Source organism: Loxodonta africana, chromosome 4 (assembly GCF_030014295.1).
Source record: "Loxodonta africana isolate mLoxAfr1 chromosome 4, mLoxAfr1.hap2, whole genome shotgun sequence".
NCBI classification, from domain to species: Eukaryota; Metazoa; Chordata; class Mammalia; order Proboscidea; family Elephantidae; genus Loxodonta; species Loxodonta africana.
In genome coordinates this window covers 140,055,410-140,078,591 of record NC_087345.1, presented here as the reverse complement: position 1 = coordinate 140,078,591, position 23,182 = coordinate 140,055,410, and the positions used below count along the sequence as shown (strand labels likewise).

Below are 23,182 nucleotides of genomic sequence, written 5' to 3'. Positions count from 1 at the left end.
ATAGTGAGCTCTTAAGAGACCACTAAATTTGTTTGGCTGTTTATGGTTCTATACCATTGCAAGTGCTATCCCCTCTAAAATTTTATCTGCCTGGCAAATGCCTATTGCCCCTTCCAGAATCAGCTCAAGTTGTCACCTCCTTTGAACCGTTGTGTCACTGGTAGAGACTGGGACTCTCCTATTGCACCCTTCTCTGCTGGAGAAAACTTACGGTTTAGAATTGTTTTGCGGTCTTGAAACATGCATTTTTACCTATGCACCTAGGGAAGCGCAGGCACATTTTATTTCTCATTTCAGTCAGTTTAAACAAAACAATAAAAGTTTCAAACCACACTTAAAGAGTTATTCTAAATGAACTTGAAGAACCAGATGTCAGTGATAAAGGAGTGTGGAGAATGTGATTTTAAGTTTGTTAAAACATTAAGTCAGAGATAAATATCCTGGTTCAATTCCTGGCAGATACAACAATATGAATACTAGATTTTAAATAGTGACCCACCACCAAAATGACTACGAGGCCAAATTTAAGATGTTTTCATTCGATATTCAGAATGCCAAAAAGAAAATCTGAATAGCTTATTTCATATTCAGATGAAAAGGAACCCAGATAGTCTATGAGCTATCTAGGCTTGCCAAATGCCTCCTCATACAAAAAGTCTGTGGTTCTAGTCTTGAAATTCAGGAAGAAAACTGTGGTGTATGTTCAGTTTCACTATCTTTCAATAAAAAGAAATGAAGTCTTGCTAACAAGGGTTTTGCCTTAAAACCTGAATTTCCACCAAAAAGAACCAGCCATCTGTTTTGAATATTTTAAAGACTAAGCCTCTATTTGTGCTTTGCTTTGATCTCCTAGGATAATAGGAAGACAGTGATACAGTCCAGCTACACCTCAATCAAGTGTGCTCATTTAATTTATCCCAGAAATGCTGACTGCCAGATCCAGCTGGAAACTGTAGCCTCGTCATCCCAGGATCAGGAAGAAGAAGGACGACACATCAAGGGAGAATAGCTCTTTTGTTTTGGTTGATGACGCAGTTTTGTGTTCAAGAAAATATTTCTTTTAACACAAAACAGGTAGTCATCCTAAAGACACAAAGAATGTATACAAAATAACAAATTAGTGGGGAACTGAGGACAAGTTAACGAAGAGTACTGTAGAACACTGCTGGAACAAGACTGTTGTTTAATAGTTCAGATAAAATGTGGGTCAAATCATATCCTCCAAAACATAACTCTATAAAATAAAAATGTTGATGTAATAGGCAGGTGTATTAAAAATGGGCCCCATCATATGATAGCCAAGAGACGGTGGATAACAAACTTAATGATATAACAATATCTAGAAATTTTAGATAATAATAAACATTTAGAAGGTGCACTAGATATCGACTGAAACTAACATAAGCCTGGGAGACCAATACACATAAATGATGTCAGATTACAGACAATCCGTTAGGGGGCAGGGGGATATTAAAAGATTAAAAATGTCTACTACTAGTGTAAGAAACTATAAATAACATACAACTTTTCTTAAGGGTACAAGCTCATCCATTTTTTTCATTCAGTAAGTATTTATTGAGCTCTGTAGGTCACCACATTTTCAGATTGCTACATAAAAACAATTAAGATGTGAAGAGTTTTATTTTGCATACAGTAGGGCAAGGGTATTTTTATTGTCTGAATCACAAATAATACCACAAACAGGAGGAAGTTAACATCCCTATTTAATCTAACGTTCATAACCAGGAAGATATGAACTTCTGGATCTGAAATGCATGTTCCAGACATGCACAAACCACTTTGTTATTTTCAGTCTAAAACATAAACCAACCAAAAACCAAACCAAACCTGTTGCCGTCAAGTCGATTCCAACTCATTGCAACCCTACAGGACAGTAGAACTGCCCCATAGGATTTCCAAGGAGTGGCTCGTGGATTCAAACTGTTTATCTTTTGGTTAGTAGCTGAGCTCTTAACCACTACTAAAGTACATTGAATACATTTTACATTTAATCCTCAAAATAACCTTATGGTGTAAGTTTTATTACTGCCATCTAACAAATGCGGAATCTGATGCTTAGAGAAGAGGTTAAATGGTTTATGGGAAGTTACACAGTTACCTACCGTTAGAGCTGGATTCATACTATGTCTAAAGACAATGCTCTTTATCATCAAGCTAAAAGACCATACAACTATATCTTTATATCTGCCATATAGGGAGCAAAAGGAAATGTATTTTGTTAGTTTCATAGATAGAATGTAATATTACGTTAAAAAAAAAAAAAAGGCAGATATGGTGGGGCATTCTCCTTTCTTATCTGCTACTACAAAGCAAAAACAACCCACTGCCATCAAGTCAATTCTGGCTCATAGTGGCCCTATAGGACAGAGTGAAACTGCCCCCATAGCATACCTAAGGCTGTAAATCTTTACAGAAGCAGACTGCCACATCTTTCTCCCGTGGAGTAGCTGGTGGGTTAGAACCACCAACCTTTTGGTTAGCAGCAGAACACTTAATCACCATGCCACCAGGGCTCCTTAATTGGAAAACGGGATGGGGGTATGCCACTATCTTGATGGTCATCCAGTTTCAGAAGGCTCCGAACTTTAAGAAAAAGCATAGGTGAAGTGGGGTATGAAATTATTCTATGCTGGTGATCAGTGATCTGAAAAATCCTAGTTGGAAATGAAACATATAAATAAATTTGCCTGGAATACCCATGTGGCAGCTCCTGGGGGGTCTAAGTGTCCTAGTCCGCCACTGGAAGGAGGGCAAAGGTAGCTATTTTGAAGAATCCCAACACTTACAATGCTTCTATAGCAGAGAAGTGTCTTTATAAGAAAAAGATGGGAGATAGAAACTGGCACAGTCTCAAACCATCCTAAATTATACAGAAAGATAAAATGAATTTAGAGGTACAAAGATAGACATGGTGAGAAAAACTGGCACAAAGTGTTTTAGACATGATTATAATTTGGAAATAAAAGCAGCATTCCACTCCTGTGATAAAGTTCATGTTGTTATTAGTTGCTGTTGAGTTGGCTCTGATTCATGGAGATCCCACTTACGGCAGAATGAAAGGTTGCCTGGTCCTGCCCCATCTTCACCACTGGCATGCTGGAGTTCACGGTTGTGGTCATGCGCATTTGAGTGCCTTCCCAAGGGGCTCATCTGCCAGCACTGTATCAAACAATATTCTGTCGTGGTCCATACGGTTTTCATTGGCTACTTTTTGGAAGTAGATCACCAGGCCTTTCTTCATCTTAGTCTGGAAGCTCTGCTGAAACCTGTCCATTATGGGTGATCTTGCTGGTGTCCGAAACACCAGTGGCACAGCTTTAAGCATCATACCAACACGCAAGCCACCACAGTATGACAAATCTGTCCATCATGATAATGTTCACACAACTTTCAAATCTGAAACTAGCGTGCACTATTATATCTTACTACATGAACTATTGTATATTGTAGTCCACAAACCATATAGTAGCATTATGGATTGAACTGTGTCCACGAAATACATGTGTTGTAAATCCTAACCTCTATGCCTGTGGTTATAATCCCATTTGGGAATGGGTTGTCTTTGTTATGCTAATCAGACAGGATTAGCATTGGATATATCTTGAGTCAATCTCTTTTGAGATATAAAAAAGATTAAACAAACCAGAAGAAGGGAGATGGGGTAAAACTGATGCCAAGACACATGGAGATCTCAAGGAACCAGGAAGCAGAAGTGGCAGAGACAAGGACCTTCCTCCAGAGCAGACAGAGAGAGAAAGCGTTCCCCTAGTCTGCTCTGAGTTCAGACTTCTAGCCTCTTAAACTGTGAAAAGGTATCTTCTGTTTGTTAAAACCATTCGCTGATGGTATTTCTGTTATAGCAGCACTAGAAAACTAAGACAAGGACCTTGTAATTCTGTTATTATAGTGAATGGGTTATTTTCATTACATTTGCGAATATAGTGGTGATTGTCAGAATTTTTGTCAATTAAATTAGATGCTTCTAAATGTAATCATGCTATGAGTTGCAACTGACTTGATGCAACAGGTTTGGTTTAGATATAATCATATTTGCTAAAAGTTTTTAACAGATGTCAATTTAAACAATTCTCTTATGTTCTTAGCATTCCAAATATTTTATTTTTCATAAATAAAGATTAATTAAAAAAAATGTTATCAGTCAAGTGATGCCAGAAACCTACTTAGGTTCCTTTTATTAAAGGACTATCTTGGCAGTTCCTTAATAGTGACGGCAGTTTTGTTATTTTCCCACACAGGAATACGATTCAATCCAGCGTGCATCTACTGAGTGTCAATCAGGCCCAAGGAACTAGACTGGGAAGTAGAAGATTCCTTCTTTCCATGTGATACAGTGAAAAGACCATGGGATCTGGAGTCAGACAGTCTTGGGTTTAAATGTCTGCCACGTGTAATCTTGGATTAATTACTAAATTTCTTTGAGTTCTGTTTCCTTTTTTGTAAAAAGGGAAAAACAACATGTTCTTCTTAGGATATACATGAAAATTAAATAACAGATATGAAAATGGCCCGTAATTGTTGTTGTTGTTAGTTGCTGCTGAGTTGGCTCCAACTCATTGTGACCTTATGTGTAACAGAACGAAATGCTGCCTGGTCCTGTGCCATCTTCGTGATTGTTGGTATGTTTGAGTTCATTGTTGCAACTATGAAAACCCTATGGCCCATAATTAGGGCTTAATAAATATTTCTTTTCTACATCCCATTTCTTTGTAGCTATGGCCCTCCTTTTCAGGAAGGAAGCTTCTTGTAAAATAATCTCTAATCCACTTGTGAAAACAGAGTCAAATTCTTCCCTTTCTGTTGTTTGTTATATGTAAAAAATTGGTCCTGATAAGTATTAAGCGAGGATGCTATAATGTTTTACTGGACCAACTGTTTTCTCCATACTGACAAAATATTCCAACTCATTACCCTGTTCAATTCTGTAAGATGATTTAACACCTCCCTTCCCCAGATATATTCTCTAGAGAAAGAAGAGTCTCCTATTGTAGCACTATTACAATGAGAATAATTTTAGGATGTTTCAAACTGATAGGGAGACTATGTGGACAACCCAAGTAGGATAAATAGATAGGAAGGTCAAAAGAGAAAGAGACACCTGTCTTAAAACACTTGTCTTAAAAGCTTGTGTTAATATTTACATCATCTCTAATTAAATAAAAAAAAAAACTTTTGTAACATACTGGTCTAAATCCTGTTTTGGAACACTGCAGTGCTGATCTAACAGGAATGAAACCCACTGTTCAGATTTAGTCAGTGCAATGTTCTTACACTGAGACCAATGCTAAGGCACTTGGCAGGTACATCCTTTACTTGAGGGGTCTGGGACCAATTTACATAAACTGCTTCCACAGGATGAAGACCAGAAAAAACACATGGTCATGGTACATACTATGCTCCCAACTCTTCCTGACAGCTTGAACCATAGGTTACTAAGAAGAAAATCTTCTACCTGAAGGGTGTTCAGTTAGCAAAAGGAAAGGATTTCTGAATTATATTCAACTCCATTTTATTTTGCATGACATTAAAGGGGCCAAATTCTAGGACTTAATTATGACTTTCTTTTACATTTTCAACATTTCTCTAGAGTTCTTTTGTTTCAAGACACTTTTCTTATCTTCCCTTTCTAAGCTTTACTTTCTTGTACTGGTAGGTAATGGTGATATTGAAGTTAAGCCAATGCTATGTTCTTGGTTTCTTCTTCTCTGGATTTCATGAACTCAGAAGTTCATTTGTTCAGTCAATATGCATTTACTGAGGCCCTATTGTACACTAGGTATCGTTCTAGGTGATGGGAATACAAAAGTAAACATATCAAAGTCCCTGTCGTCATCCTGTAAGGAATGAAGAAGAAAAATAAGAGGAAGGGATTAAAAAGTGGCAGGGATAGCTAATTTAGTTCATCTGTTCTGTGAGTCGCAATAATGCCACATAACCAGATTTGAGGAAACCCTGGTAGAATAGTGGTTAAGAGTTACAGCTGTTAACCAAAAGGTCAGCAGTTCAAATCCACCAGGTGTTCCTTGGGAACCATATGGGGCAGTTCCACTCTGTCCTATACGGTCGCTGTGAGTTGGAATCACCTCGACGACAATGGGCTAATCAGATTTGATGGCAATTAGACCCAAAGCAATTTAAACATGTTACAATACACAAATTTATTCAATTGACTTACTAAATGGTTACGTAACTGTTATCAAATCATCCTCAAATGTGCATTAACTACTGAATTCAGAATACCTGAAAGGAGTGTCTGAAAAGAGCAGATTGAAATGTGAGAGAGGAAACTAGCTGATTTACACTTCACAAAGATTCTTCCATTGGCTGAGAGAAGAGAAAACGGACTTCGTTATTTTTTTCTAAGTGGAGGTAACCCTTGGCCTCATACATTCTGTGTGTCTCAGTAGGGTTACTTGGATTTCTTTATAAAATCCAAGATGCTTTCCCAAGTGAAGAATTCTGCAACATGTAGGAGATTAAACTTTTGACCGTGAAAAGGAAGACACAATCATTAACATGTTCTGGATATCTCTTTCACTGTCAGCTACTTGTCCCTCTTTCCAAGTCACAGAAATGGCCGGGGACCTTAAAGTTACAACTGCCAATCTTCGTTTTGCACCCTTACCTATAAAATGAGGGTGCTGGACTAGATAATGATATCGAATATAATGGCAACTAACATTTACTGAAAGCTTATTGTTCCCTGGAGATGGATCTAAGTTGACAACAGCAACAAAGATAGTAACAGCACACACTTAGAGCACTTGCTATGTGGAAGGCACCGTTCAAAGCATTTTACCTATATTAACTTATCTAATCCTTCCAACAATCCTTTGAAGTAGGTACTATTAATAAACCCATTTTATAGACAAAGAAACTGGGGTTCAGAGAGTTTAGTTACTTTCCCAAGGTCACAGAGTAAGTGCAGAAGCCTGGATTCAAAGCTGCTGTGCAGTTTGGCTCCAAAGTCCACGCCACACTGCCACTCATAACTCATTTACTTCTCACAACAGCCTCCATTTCAAAGATGAGGAAACTGAAGTGCAGAGAGTACCAAGGTCACGTGTGAACAACTGGCGGTGTTAGGATTTGAACATAAGCAGTCTAGCTCCAAAGCCTATATTCTTAACCACTACACTCTATCACCTCTCATGAAATGGCCAAACTCCAAAATGCCTTTTGGCTCTACAATTCTACAATTCTCTTCCTAGCCGAGTACTGATTTTATCCAGTAATGCTCATTCTTTGCCAGTATCCACTGGTGTTTTATAAAATGTTTTAGTTGCACAATATTTACATTCCTACACTTGATAAGGGTAAGTCATAAATTTCAAATGTGTAAAATTTTGTTGAGAAAAATCTGTCCTCTGTAGAATTAGCACGGAAACAAGTAAAGGAGACTGATTAGCAAGTCAAGACTTTGCAATGTTTTAGGGGTCACTAATGTACTTCTTGGAAACCCTGGTGGCGCAGTGCTTAAGTACTATGGCTGCTAACCTAGAGGTTGGCAGTTTGAATGTGCCAGGCGCTCCTTGGAAACTTTATGGGGCAGTTCTACTTTGTCTTACAGGGTCGCTATAAGTCAGAATCGACTCGACAGCAGTGGGTTTGATGTTTTTTTGGTTAATGCATTTCCTTAGGTAAAACTCTTAGGATGTTTGTAGCACATTTTACAAGCTTTGAAACACTGTCATAGAAACTCCAGCTATGGTCAGCTAACTGTGACTGTACAGTGTCAAACCCAAGGCAGTTAATATTTAGTATAACCCAGTGCGGTTAGCTCAATAGTGCAAAAATTGGGAAAAGCAAAATAAATAGCATTCGAACTCCTTGCTAAGAGAGTCGAAGTAGAAAGGAAAATGGAGACTTCAGGAACAAGTCTATGTTAGGGTTTGCTAATTTTTCAGCCTCTTGGTGATGTTATCTATGAGCTTTGTTTCCCAGAACACTAACATGCTTCTTCTCATTAGCTAGAAAAAAGGTTTGCAATCAAAATACAATCCTGCTCATGTATGTGTAGGGGTGTTTCCTGCTGAGGCATGCTAAGAAGCTCCTATGCTCTGCCAAAACAGACAAGGCAGAAACAAGTTCATTTCTAAGTAAGAGACTGGTGAACTACATCCAACTACTGTATGCCCCCCACATGCCTCACGAAGACAAATATCTATCCTTGTAGGGTGTAGATAAAAAGAATTAGTATGCTCATTTTCTCAGCTCTAGCTTTCTCTGGCACACAGCATTCTAACCCAAAGATCTTTTTGGTTCCCACTGCACATTTCACCTTCTTTCACATCCTCAGGATAAAGTCATTTGGAAAGCTTCCCATCTTCACAGTGTATGCCCCTTTCCAGAACTTACCTCATCATCCTTCTTGGCTGTGTTCACTAGTGAGAGGGCTACACGTCCTAAGCAGTTTAACACCAAGACACAGACATTTTAGGAAGAACTGACTCCAAAAGAGTGAGCTCACCAATAAGCAGTGAATCCAGGGAGTGCAAGGCCACCAATATGTGTGAACTTATTAGTCATAATTATTATTTTTTCCTAAGAAAAGGATTTCCTTAGTCAAACCTCCAGGGCATCAGATCAAAGGGAGATACTGCCACAGCTGGACTATATTTTCCAGCCAATTGGCCTGGAAAGGAGAATCTAGACAGTGTCCTGGCAACTGTTTAACACAGCAGCAATCCATGAAGGAGAGGAAAAAGAGTTCTTTACACCAACTTTAAAAAAAGTCTTCCTTTACTTCTTTGCTCCTTCTTATTTTTATAGATAGTTTGAAAGTAATTTCAAAGCTCTTGGTAGGCAATGCAGACTAATTACTGGGACCGACCCTGAGAATTCAGAGCCTTCTTCTATAGATAGAAACAAAAGGAAGTTTTAGTCCACAGTTCAGATTTTTTAAAAAAGACTATATATTTACAATTAATTCTCATAAAAAGTATATCTTAAACCTAGGCTAATGGTAGAGTATATGATCAATTTTCTACTTTTAATTTGTTGTAGTCATTATAATTCTTACCAGGACACTGTAAAAAAATCACCCTAGATAGAGTAATTTATTAATAAAATCACAACTGGAAAAATTTAGTTATATGCCCTGGAAGTTCTCCAAAAAAAAAAAAAAAAAAAAAGAAGCATAAAAGGAAATTACAAAAGTCATCATTAACATACAAGAAAAAAAAAAAAGCCATAAAATCTAAGCCCCACTATGTCAGAAGCACAGCAATACACACAAAAATCATGTGAAAAAGAGAAAAAGAAAGCACACTGAGGGATTTCATGAATTATACAGAAACAAGATGTGACAGTGATTGTATAAAAATAAATAAAACAAACAAACAAAGAACATTTCTATAGTTAAGGAAAGCTGTTTCTCACCGTTCTGAACAAAATGGCTGAACTAAGAGCATCTGATTGGCTATGCCCATATACCCTCCTCCTCATCCTATTGAGAGAGAGATGACAAAGGGAATAATGCCCCAGAGCAGCATGGGAATGAAAAAAGAATTGGTTAGTATTTAAAACAAAGGCATAAGCATAATGTAGTAGAAGAAAATGGTTTCTAATTTCTTGACTCTTCTTATATTGAATTCTAATTCCCTAAACTGTTAAAATTAGTAATTTGTCATTAAATTTCTACTCTTCCTACCTTTCCAAAATGCCTTCTCTATCCCAGGGCTATATGTGGGCAAAATTATCAAGTTGAAAGCTTTTCTTTGTGTTTTCCCTTTTCTTCAGCCTTTCCCATCTCTTTTTGCCTCTCCCTAATCCCCGGCATCCAATTCCTTCTCTATTATGAAAACTGTTTCAAGGAAAGGATGTGATATGTATATTATGCACCCTGAGATAAATTTAATTCCATAGATCAGGAATCAGGCAGAGAAAGCAAAGTGATTTCTTGGCAGGAAAAGGATGCTGACACCAGCAGACAGCTCTCCATTTTGCCAATATTAAAGACTGGTACTGCTTTCCCACTAAAATATAAGGCTTGCTTCAACTGGTTTAGTAAATGTCACCACACTAGGACTACTTTCTGAATCTCTGAAAAAGTTGCAATTTGGATACCACTGCTGCTTTCATCTGAAATATTTCTGCTGCTTCTCCTAAGACAATGCTCTAGCTATTGTTTAGTGGAGATGGTTAGCAGGGGAGTTTTCCTTGACTTTTTAGTCATATGGATATAATTACTTAACCATTATTTTTTTCCCTCGGCTATATATTTTAAGACTGGGTGTGATGGAGATGTTGAAATCTGATTTTTGGCAATGGGATATGAGGTAATCTATTCACCACTCTAACCCATCCATCACTTTCGAGATCCTGGGAGAGCTCCCTTCTTCCAAACTGCTGGAGTTGGATATGGCTCCCTTCAGATTCATCAATGCCTCTGTTGCATTGATGGGAAGTTGAGGGCAACAATTTTCCTTGAGAATGGCATACACTGGAGGGATTCACCAAGGAAATGCAGTAAAGAGCCCAACTTTAAACCTTCAGTTTTCAGAGAGGATGAGCAGAAATTTAAAATTTGCAATTAAATAAAAGTTACCACTGACAAACAAAAGTTACTACTCACTGAGCTCACAGGGCACGAGTCTTGTTTTTCTAGTAAAGTACTGTTTCTTTGATAAGAAAACTAGGACAGCTACAAATTAGTATGCATCACTGAGAACGCTAAAATTTTTCTGAAACCCAATTCAAGGATTCTTTATCATCATCATCAATCTTTAGTGTATCTGTTCTCAAAATACTCAGAATTACCACCTTTTTATAAAAAATTAAATCTGTGCTTTTTCTTAAAAAAGAGTGAAGTTTTCAGAAACTGAAATTAGCTATTTATTTTTATTTTTCTAACTTTATATTAGAATATAATTTATGACCTAGAATTTGCAACATGCTGGTACAAAATACATCAAAATAAAAGCACACCAGTTTTTATAAAACACTCGAGCAGTCTTACCTGGTCTGGGGAGGGTTTATGATTGGTTTGATTGGAATGGGAGGATCTGAAGTGGTCATCCTCATAGTTGTCGGCCATTAGCTTCATTCGATTTTGTGTCTAAGAAGAAATGATTTATAAGGTTACATTTAGATAGAATTTCTATAACGCACTGTAAAATAACAAATGCTTTAAGAGTTTTATTAGAAAAAAAAAAACTAATCCTGTTCACAACAAAATAAATGAAACATAGGATTTCTGTGGATATTGTGGAAAAAAGTTTAGGCACCTAAATTGATACATGAACATTTTTGGGGAAGGGCATTCTCCCCCAGTTAAGCACTTTAAGCAGTGCTTCTTTGTTGTTTGTTTTTAAAATAAAGACTGGATTCTACATGTAGGACTCTGTAACTTCATTTTTTCACTTTATGATACACAGAAGCTATCTTGCCATGTTACTATATAAGAATCTACTCATTCTTTTAAACAACTATGCAGTATTCCATAGCGCAGTTGTTATAAGCTACAGCAACTAACCAAAAACTCAGCAGTTCCAATTCACCAGTCACTCCTTGGAAGCCCTATGGAGCAGTTCTACTCTGTCTTATAGGATCGCTACGAGTTGGAATTGATTCAACAGCAAAGGGTTTGGTTTGGTAGTTTATATAACATACAGACCATAAGTATTAGGGGAGAAAGTTATCATTATTTGTAAATGAAACAATTTTACACCTAGAAAATTCAAGAGAATCAATAAAAGAATTCAGTAAGGTGAATAGACAGAAGCTACATACGTAAAATTCAATAGCTTTTCTTTATACATCAATAAACAATTCAGGTTGTGAAAGCAAGTCCAAGGCTCTGAAATCCTTCTCCTTAACCCTAGATCCATATTCACGTTCTCCTCAACCCTTTTCTCTATATTTACCAAAAAGGAGGACTGGATTAGTGATCCTGTGTGACTGGCCCGTTTAAGTCCCAAATAAGTGAATAATTTATCCAACATTTTAGAGAATTCACTCCGCAAGGCAAGTGATTGAGAAAATGTAGGGTATACTATACATGAAAATCAAACTAATAATTTGAAGAACGTGCATTGAAAATAAACTTGCTAATATTGTACGATTTTGAAATGTTCACTGTAGATAACCTAAAAAATAAAGAACACTCTACTCAGTGATAATCACTGTTAATATTTAGGTGTATCCATTCAGTCTATTTTTTTTTTATTCAGTCTATTCCCTGTGGACATACAAAGTGGCATGCTTTTCTGACTGATTTGTCTATTTCTGTCACAATATGGTACTTTTACAACTGCTGTATCTTATAGAGTATTCTGATATCTGGTGGAACATGATGTTTCTTTCTCCCCCTCTCCACCCCATCACCAATTCTACTTTTTCAAAATTCGATTGGCTATCTTTAACATATTTTCTTTTCTGGATGAATTCAGAACATTTTGTCTAGTTCTATGAAAAACTTTATAGAGATCTTCTTTGGCATTATTGTCATCTACTGATGCCTAAGAAAGGGCCCTGGAGCGATGTTACCTAGGTATGAATTCTGGCCCTGCTTCGTATATCTACCTAACCTTGGGCAAGCTACTTCTATGCTCAGAGCCTCAGTTTCCTTACTTTTGAAATGGAAACAATATTTTCTCCTCATAAGACTGTTGTGAGGATTAACCAACTTAGTTAATACAAGCACTTAAACAGGCACCTGGCATAAAATCAATGTACAACAAATATTAGCTAACATCATCATGAACACTTTTTTCATGTCGCTAGATATTATTCTAAAATATAATTTCAACTGGCTGCATAGCAAGCAGTTGAATGGATGTTTAATGAGTCCCATACTGTTGGGCATTTAGGGTCTTTTCATTTTCACCTAATCTATACGCACATTTTTAAGCCAGTTCCTCCCTCAAGTGCATAATGATAGCAAAGAAAATACTTATCAGTAAAAATTGTATATGATATCAAATTTCTCTTTTCTGGGATGACCTACAGTGACCTTAAAAACATGCAGGGCAATTTTTCTTATGGTATGTGGTATTACATGACAAATGGAAAGTCTTTTGCAAAGCTGCTCTTGAGAGAGGGGGAAGTACAGAGGAAAGGGCAGAGAGAAATACCCAGAAAGTGTGCAAAACATCTGAATGCCATTTATTTGGTTCAGGAACTTTCCCATGTCGACTTTAATAGGAACGTAAGGAAAAAGTATACTTTGGCTAGTTATTTTCTTAGAACACAAGAGACCTAATCTTTAGTACCTGATACACGATTTAAATTTAAAAATTTAAAGAAATACTAATACAGCACATACAAATCCATTTTAAAGGTGGAATGTATCTCAAGTACTTCTTAGGAATGAGTATGTAAGCTTCTTTGAAAGAACTGATTATAGTAGACAGATAAGACCAAAGATCACTTATTTGATCCATGTAGGTAATGAAGAACTTAATTCTCCATTTCAAAAAGGCATGCAGATTATCAAAGTTTAATGTTCCCAGTCCAGTATTCAGAAGTTTGGTGTAAAGTCCCTGTTCTCTGCATAGTCATAATGTTGAGCACTAAATATCTTCCAGCTCACAGAGCATTAGATGTTATACAGATCATATAAATGACTCTCTGCTCTTAAGCAGCTCTTGTACTATATTATTCTCAAGATAAGACCAAGAAGCAAAAGGAATAAGTCCTTCATGTGTTACTGACATGAAAGAGAGTTTATATCCACACGTTTTGCCTCTTGAACCATGCTATGTGCCTGTGCAGATAGTTGAATTCCCCAAGTCCCAATGACATAAAGAATAAGGTTGCCTGAAAAGAAAGGAGGAGGATGAAATTTGCTGAAATAAACTTCTTTACCTATAAATGCTTATTCTATCTATGTACACATAACCCTCCCAGAGGAAATGGAGTTCATTGTTTATTCTGTTTATCTTTTCTTCTAAGACTAAAATGTTAATGGCCAAAACAAGGTTATTTCAAAAACTCTTATTTCATAGAAAAATACTTAGTTAAGCTGAGAAACAGTATAGTTATACAAACCTAGTTATTAAAAGTGTGAATTCCAGAGTTATCTGGTGATTCACTAATCTTTGCTTTTAAGTGTCTGATAATCCTATAAACTTATCCAAATAAATTCTAGAAAGAAGCATTAGAGCTTTTGAAACGTTTTAGAAAACATAAACAAATCTTAAGCTTACTAATTTAGGTTATTTCCAATTATAATTATCTATAAAAGAATATTTAAATTATTTCAGTATACATTTATTAAACCATGGAAGAAATTTTAATTAAACTTCAATTTGTTATGTTGGTATTTGATACGTAAAATAAAAAAACCCACTGCCAATAAGTTCAATTCTGATTCATAGCAACCGTATAAGACAGAGTAGAATTGCCCCTTAGGGTTTCCCAAGCTGCAGATCTTTATGGAAGCAGACTGCCATGTCTTTCTCTAATGGAATGGCTGGTGGGTTCAAACAGCTGACCTTTGGGTTAGCAGCTGAGCGATTAACCACTGTACCACCAGGGCTTCTTGTAAAAAACATAACCCCTATCAATTATAGTTGGGTGAGTCAAATTCAGTGTTAGTATAAATTTTATACTCAAGTTGAGCAAAAACCTCAACAAATTAACTTTGCATTTCACTTTATACTTCATTTCATAACAAAATATAAATTAGTCATTAATTATCCTTGAGTTGTTCTATGTGTTTATTTTGTCTTCTCATACACACTTAACTGAAGATTGTCTTTCTAGCTGGGAAAATTCCTTTTCCGTTGATTGAACATCTTTGGGAAGAACTCACGTGAAACAATGAAACACTGAAGTAGGAAGGGGATAGCAACAAGGTTAGAGGAAATAACTATGCTGAATTTAACCCAACAATTGTCAGTCTATTTTATTTTCTTGACTGGAGTATAGGATCTTTAATGGAAAAGTCTGTCTTACAGTGGTTTTGTTTTGCTTTCTGAATACATCTGTTTGGTAGTTTAATTTTGGCGCTAATCAGTATTTTTAGTTTAGTGATAAAATTTTGAAAGTTACAATCCTGCAAACACTTTCTATTAGGCACCAAGAAACATGAAACCATAAAGAATCTCAGCTGCAACAACCTCAAAACTGACAATTCTCCCCATCTCTTATGAACTGAATCGTGTCCCCCAAATCTGTGTCAGAGTCTTAACCCCTGTAACTGTGGATATAATCCTGTCTGGGAATAGGGTTTTCTTTGTTACGTTGGTGAGGCCATATCAGTGTAGGGTGTGTCTTCAACCTAATCACTTCTGAGCTATAAAAAGAGCAGGTTAGACACAGGAGCAAGCACAGAGGGTGGGGGATGGGGAGTGCCACTTGAAGATCGCCAAGAGACTGAGGAACGCGGGGGCTACAGAAGCTGAGACAAGGATCTTCCCCCAGGGACGACACAGAGTGATACTTCCCTAGAGTTGGTGTCCTGAATTTGGACTTCTAGACTCCTAAACTGCAAGAAAATAAGTTTCTGTTCTTTAAAGCCACCTACTTGTGGTATTTCTACTATAGCAACAGTAAGAAACTAAGACACCATCCTTTCCGCACTATTTTTTGAAATTTAATTATTATTTTTGGAATATTTTTGTACATTTGCATGGTGCAAGAATTTCTAGTAGCAAGTCTACCTCCTTTTACTGTTAGTTCCCCTTGAAGGGGCTACCATTGCTACTGGTTTCTTTTGCATATTTCCAGAGATTTCCGGGTATTCCGTGTTTATGAAAGCATGCACATGTGCACACACACGTGAATTTCCCTGCGATAAAACGTAGCACACCCTTTTCACTGTCCTGCACTCTTTCTTTTTTTCTTTTCTTTCTTCACCTAATAATATCTTAGTCTACTATATTAATAAATAAAAAGCTGTAGGTGCAAAGGTTAAGTACGCAGCTGCTAACCGTAAGGCTCGTGGTTCAAAACCACTCAGCCGCTGTGTGGGAGAAAGACCTGGCAATCTGCTTCTGTAAAGATTACAGCCAAGAAAACCCTATAGAGCAGTTCTACTCTGTCACATTAGGCCGCTGTGAGTCGAAATCGACTTGATGGCACCTAAAAACAACAATAATACTTTTTTCTGATTTAGTGTATTCCACTTTCTAAAGGTAGCATAGTTTATTTAACCAGTATCCTTTTGATGCACATTCAGATTATTTCTAAATTACTGCTGTCACAAGCAATGCTATAAAGAATAATCTTGTGCATATGTTGTCACCAATACTGTTTAAAGTCTTCCAAAAGATAGAGAAGGAAGGAATACTCCCTAATTCATTCCATGCAGCAAATAAACATAACCCTGATACCCAAACCAGACAAAAACACCACAAGAAAAGTATAGGCCAATATCTCTCGTGACTACAAAAAAAGATGCAAAAATCCTCAACAAAATACTAGCAAACAGAATCCAAAAGTCTATTAAAAGACCCATACATCATGACCAAGTAGGATTTATTTCAGGAATGCCCGGATGGTTCAACATTAGAAAATCAATCAACATAATACGTATCAATAGAACAAAGGAAAAGAACCACATGGTCATCTCTATCAATGCAGAAAAAGCATTCGATAAAATCCAACACCCTTTCTTGATGAAAACCCTAAAGAAGGCCAGAATACACTTCCTTAATATGATTCAGGGCATATATGAAAAGCCAACAGCCAACATTATACTTAATGAAGAAAGACCCAGGTCTTTCCCCTTGACATCAGGAACAAGACAAGGATGCCCACTCTTATCACTTCTATTCCATATTGTATTAGCCAGAGCAATAAGACAAGAAAAAGAAATAAAAGGTATCGAGATTAGAAAAGTAGTAAAATTATCTCTATTTGTAGATATGATTCTACACACAGAAAATTCCAAAGAGTTCACAAGAAAACTTCTAGAGCTAACAGAGGAATTCAGCAAAGTTGCAGGTTACAAGGTCAACCAACAAAAATCAGCTGGGTTTCCATATACCAGCAATGAGAATTCTGAAAGGGAAATTAGGGAAACAATTCCACTTAAATAGCATCTAAGAGAATAAAATACCTAGGGATAAATATAATCAGGGACATGAAAGATTTATACTATGAAAACTATAAAACACCGCTGCAAGAGGTTAACAATAAACACATAGACCAATGCAAGAGAATTGACAGCCCAGAAATAAACCTACACATCTTTGGTCAACTGATTTTTGACAAGGATGCTAAGTCCGTTCAATGGGGAAAGAAGAGTTTCTTCAATAAATGGTGCTTGGAAAACTGGATTTCCACATGCAGAAAAATGAAACAGGATGCATGTCTCACACCATACACAAAAACAAACTCGAAATGGATTAAGGACCTAAATGTGCAAAATAAAACCATAAAATTCTTAGAAGAAAAAGCAGGGTCAATGCTGTCAGGCCTGGCTTTCAACGATGGATTATCTAGTACAGTAACAATAGCACAAACAGCAAAAGACAAAATAAATAAGCGAAACCTCATACAAGTTAAAAACTTTTGCTCATTAAAAGTCTTTATCAAAAAGTGAAAAGACAAGCTACCAACTGGGAGAATATCTTCAGAAACCACATATCTGACAAGAATCTAATAACAAAAACACATATAAAACTTCGACAACTCAACAACAACAAAAAGATAAACACTTTGACAACTTAACAACAACAAAAAGACAAATAATTCATTTATAAAACAGGCAGAGGACCTGAATATACATTTCACAAAACAGGACTTAAAATGGCCACCAAACCCATGAAAAGATGCTCAGCATCTTTAGCCATCAGAGAGATACAAATCAAAGCCACAATGAAATACCATTTCACTCCCACTAGGATGGCTAAGATAAAACAAACAAACAGAAAATAACAAATGTTGGTGAGGATGTGGGGAACTGGAACCCTTACCCATTGCTGGTAGTAACGCAAAATGGTGCAGCCATTGTGGAAAACAGTGTGACAGCTCTTCAAAAAACTAAACATAGAAGTACCCTATGATCTAGCAATTCCACTCCTCGGTAGATAGCCAAAAGACTTGAAAGCAAAGACTCAGAGACTTGTACACCAATGTTCACTGCACCACTATTCACCATAGCCAAAAGGTGGAAACAACCTAAATACCCATCAACAGATGAATGGATGAACAAAATGTGGTACATACATACAATGGAATACTACTCAGCCAGGAGGAGAAATAAAGTCTTGATACATGCTACAATACGGATGTGGCTAGAAGACATTCTGTTGAGTCAAATAAATCAATTACAAAAGGACAAATATTATATGTCTTCACTTACATAAAAAGACAAAAGGCAAATGTATAGAGAACAAAGTTTATTAGTAGTTACCAGGTGCAGGAGGGAGAGAAAAGGGGGGACGGTGTTAATGATGATCGAAATATCGCATTGATTACGGGTAAGGTTGCACTGCTGCTCATTGTATAGTAATTGCTGTCAATAAGTTGTATACCTGTAAAAAGTTGAACTGGCAAAAGTTATGTGATAGATATACTTACAACAATGATTAAAAAAAAAAAAGAGTAGCTGCTGAAGCTACTTATGTACAATCAAAAACCTCACAGAATTTGGTTTATTGGTTTGGAGGTTTACAGTCATGGTGGTTTCATGAGACATCCCATTTAATTGGCCTACTAACAGATTTAGTGCCTGTGTTCTACCTCCTAGTTCAATGTGTAGTGCCTAGGGTCTTAAAAGCTTGCAAGAAGCCATCCAAGCATAATTGGTCACTATTTGCCTGCAACAACAGAGAAAGAAGGAGTCAGGAGTAGGAAGAGGATAAGGAATGTGTGGCTAATCGCCTCTATGAACAACTGTCTCCTTTACCGTGAGACCACAAAAACTGGATGGTGCCCAGCTACCCTTACTAAGCATTTGATCAAAGGTTCTATAGAAGAATCCTGACCAAAAGAGGAAAATGCAGAGCTGAATTTCAAATTCTCATGGACTCCAGACTTTCTGGAGCATGGAGGCTTGCTTGATGAACCTCTGAAACTACGGCCCTGAGATAATCTTTAAACCTTAAACCAAAAATATCCCCTTAAGTCTTCTTAAAACTAAAAAATAGTTTAGCTTAATTAGTAAAAAAATGTCTGCTTTGAGCATTATGCTTTTTTAAGAACTATTTATCTGGGATCAAACTGACAACAGCAACTAAAAAGGTTAGATAGGAGCCTTAGCGGGGTAGTGAATTTATGTCAATAGGGGAGGAACAACTCAGAAAAGGAGGCTGAGAATGGTTACACAACTGGGAGAATGTAATCAGTGTCACTAAATGGTATGTGTAGAAACCATTGTATGTGTATGTTCTGCTGCGTATATTCTCAACAACAAAATAAGATTATACTTAAAAGAATAATCTCATGCATATGAAAAACTCATAAGCTTGAATTGTCAAAATTAAGTATCATTATGTTATACACCACTCTTCCCTAAGGTAAAAAGTCTAAATTTATTGTTTGCTCCTATAGATTGAAGGGTTAAAAAGTCCAGATACTAAGACATATACTGGTTTCACAGAGAGGTAAGTATGGGTTAGAGTGAATAAGAACATCTGTACATCTAGTAGACTTTTACAATATTTAATGAAGAACAATTACAGCATTAGAAAAATTTGTACAGATATTAGAAAAATTTATTCTATTTGATACGGAAAGGTCAAAAATGTTCAAATATGATACTTATACCTACTTTTGCATTTCTGAGGCTTCTGGGAATAATGACATGAGTGTATATTATGTGCTCATTCTTGGTAAAACAGCTGAGAGTTGTCATTGTGGGCTCTGTTTACCAGCCTAAAAAAGTTTATTAGCTCTTCGGTTGAGACTTGAAGGAGCATTAGATTAAATCATTGTTAAAATTAGTATACTTTTGACAAATAGCAATACCATAGAGGCAGTTTTCAGGTCTCTTATGAATAAAAAGTTGTTCTTCCCAAGCTGCTCTATCATTTCCTTTACCTTGTTTTTCCTAATCAGAGTCACATCTTCATAATGAAGATGTATATGGAGGACAATATTATGTCAAATACACCACCATGCAGACAGCACAGTGCTCTTCCCTTGTCCGCTCCCCCAGGTCTTCTCACCACTTCAGGTATATCCTCCACTTAGTATTTCTTATCTCCATGAGTACAATCATTATTCATTGAGCTGCTCAATCTAAAAATCTCACAATCACTCTTGACCTCTCCTTTTCCATGAACGTCTACACCTAATCAAGTCACAAAGCCTTGTTAATTTTGTTTCTATGTATTTTCCCTGTAATTAGCTGCACTGTTTCATCTCCATTACCACTGATGTACTATATTTTGTTTCTTTAAATTGCTGTCAGGGTTATCGTCCTATATACAAAAAAAAATTTGATACTGACACTGTCCCAATTAAGAAAACATCTCCCCACTGGCAACAGGGACCATTCAAAGTTCTGCCTACATAGTGCACAACATGCCAGGGTTCGTCTCTATCTGTCTACACCCTACCACCAGTCTCATTTTAGCAAATGCTTTTTCTTAATCTATTTAGATGATCATGTAGTCCTGGTCCTTTGTTTTATTAATATATTACATTGATTGTTTTTCTTATTTTGAATCAACTTTGAATTCCTGGGCTAACTCCCACTTGGTTATGGCAGATAGCCCTGTTTTGTATGCTGTTGAATTAGGTTTGCGAGCACAGGCAGTCCCTGGGTTAAGAATAAGATCCATTCCTGTCTTTATGTCAAATTTGTAGGTAAGTTGGAACAGGTGCATATGGTTCTTACTTAGCCTTACTTTAGTGCAAGAAAAGGCTTGAAGTCTTTTCAGTGATTTAAAAACTGTAGACGCAGCAAGTGCAGGTGATTGTGATGAAGAATTTGTTGTGCGTACAGGATGGTTAAACCATTTCAAAGCCAGGACAAATTTATATAATACTAAAGGGCAAGTACAAGTTGGACATTCATAACTTGGGAACTACTGATAAAGTCAATTCTCGTTATCCACGGTAATTATGTTCTATAAAGTTGCTGCAAACACAGAATTAGTGAATAATGAACCAATGGCTCCTGAGAGAAACAAAGGGTTAGGTTCCTGCAAGCCTCTGGTCACAACATTTTTGTCAAATAATAATACAATCTTGTTTTATGTGTGTTTCTATTTAAAGACATTTTACTTAATATATATCAATGATTCATTAACATTGAACTCAAGGTCAACAGCACTATAACTCGTGTCTGAATGAAGCTTATTTTACACACGTATTTTCTCCACAAGGCACCTCCAGCTTTCTTACACTGAGAAACAGTAAACAACACAACAACACTAAGCTTGAGGAGAATTTTAAACGCAACAGTTGTTTATAGTCTGAGAGCTGAAACAAGGAGGCAGAGGGTCTCCTCAATTGACCTCAGCTGGGAATGTGTCAGGCAACTGAAATTTTTTGCTGCCCCGTGCATGTCTGTGAACGACTGTGAAAGTGCCACGAGTACTGGCTTACAAGTTAATCTTAGCAAACAGATGAATTCATAACTATGGAATTTGTGAACAATGAGGGTTGATGACATTTGCTGAGGATTTCTGCATCTTTGTTTATAAAGGATATTTGTCTGTAGTTTTCTTGTGATGTGTTTGTCTGGCTTTGGTAAGGAGGGTTCTGTGTCCTGTTACTCTTGCTTTCTGGCAAAAGGTATGTCAGGTTCATCTTGTGCATTTCTTGTCCCAGATCTGGAATAGGCCATTTTTCCAAGGAGTCATTCAATTCAGTGGGAAAACTCAATCTGTGTGCTCATTTCTGCAGAGGAGTCATTGCATCTAGGCTGTTTCAATATGAGCTAGGAATTATATATATATATTATATATATATATATGTGTATATATATATATATATATACACAGACACACACACATATATTATACACAAAACCCAAACCCACTGCTGTCAAGTCAATTCCGACTCATAGTGACCCTATAGGACACAGCAGAACTGCCCCATAGAGTTTCGAAGGAGTGCCTGGCAGATTTGAACTGCTGACCTCTTGGTTAGCAGCCGTAGCACTTAACCACTATGCCACCAGGGTTTCCATATATATTTGTATATATATATATATATATATGCACATTTTTTTTTAAAGAGGGAAAAACTATGAGTTAACACTGATATTTCCAATTCAGATTTATGACTGCAGATCTTAATCTTTGAGATTAAGATTTCTACTTAACTTTTAAAAATTTTATACTTCATATCTTTTTTCCTTATATGTTAAAAATTCATGGACCCTAAGAACAATAACATAATCACTTTTTATTTTATTTATCCAGCAATATAATGCTTTTAAAATAACAATACCAAAATAATTCCTATCAGTACAACTTCAGAAGAAGCTGTAAAACTTCCTTGCATTTTTCTTCTTTTCCTTGAAGTATATCCACTGAGGACGTACAGAGAAAAATCTGTATTACAAGACTAGTTGAAATAAATCTTTGCTCCGTGTGCCTGGATGGATGGTATACAATTAGATTCATTTGTTTCACTTTGTTTCCAAATTTCAAGAGCTGCTTTCCCTCCTTTCTGACCTAATTTTATTTTTGATTATGTAAAACATTTACGTGATTTCAAAGCCAAAACTATATAACTAGGTAGATCAGAGAAGACTTTTCTTCCTTCCTTGTCTCTTGATCTCCTTCCCTCCTCCCCTCTATAGGTAACTTTTTAATTTACCATTTGTTTCTTTTTTGCAATTATAAACAAACAGACACACATTTATGTACACTACCTACTTTTCTTATGTAAAAAAAAAGCATATTTGATATACTATTCTGGATCTTGTTTTTTTCGTTTAACAATATACTCTAGAAATCATTCCATATCCATACAGCTCCTTCTCACACACTCCTTCTCACACACTCCACTGTGTTGGATACATTATAAATGATTCAACCAATGTCCACTGTTGGACATTTGGGTTATTTCTAACCTACTACATTACGTATGTATGCAATGAAGTATCTTGATTATTATGTTTTAGTTTTTGAAAATGTGTCTCTGGGATGGATTTCTAGAAGTGAAAGTATTGGGCCAAAAAGTCAATGTTACAGATGAAGAATTTTACGACATATTGCCAGATTCCTTCTACAGGAGTTGCACATGATATATTCCCACCAGCAGTGTAGTAGAGTATCTCGATCGTCAA

The 23,182-nt window shown here is 36.5% G+C and overlaps 1 protein-coding gene across 14 annotated transcripts in view; it reads right to left on the bottom strand.

Moving 5' to 3' along the window:
* The window catches only part of ERC1 (ELKS/RAB6-interacting/CAST family member 1), a 528,761-nt gene that overhangs the window by 60,200 nt on the left and 445,379 nt on the right, over positions 1-23,182 (bottom strand). For 9 of the 14 annotated variants that reach the window (XM_023548994.2, XM_064284767.1, XM_010590789.3 and 6 more), the window contains one exon: positions 11,000-11,098. In XM_023548994.2, coding sequence (XP_023404762.2) covers positions 11,000-11,098 — 99 coding nt within the window. Of the gene's footprint in view, positions 1-9,238; positions 9,488-10,999; positions 11,099-23,182 lie in introns of those variants that run through there. The other 5 variants (XM_064284768.1, XM_064284773.1, XM_064284774.1 and 2 more) reach the window with 2 other exon arrangements.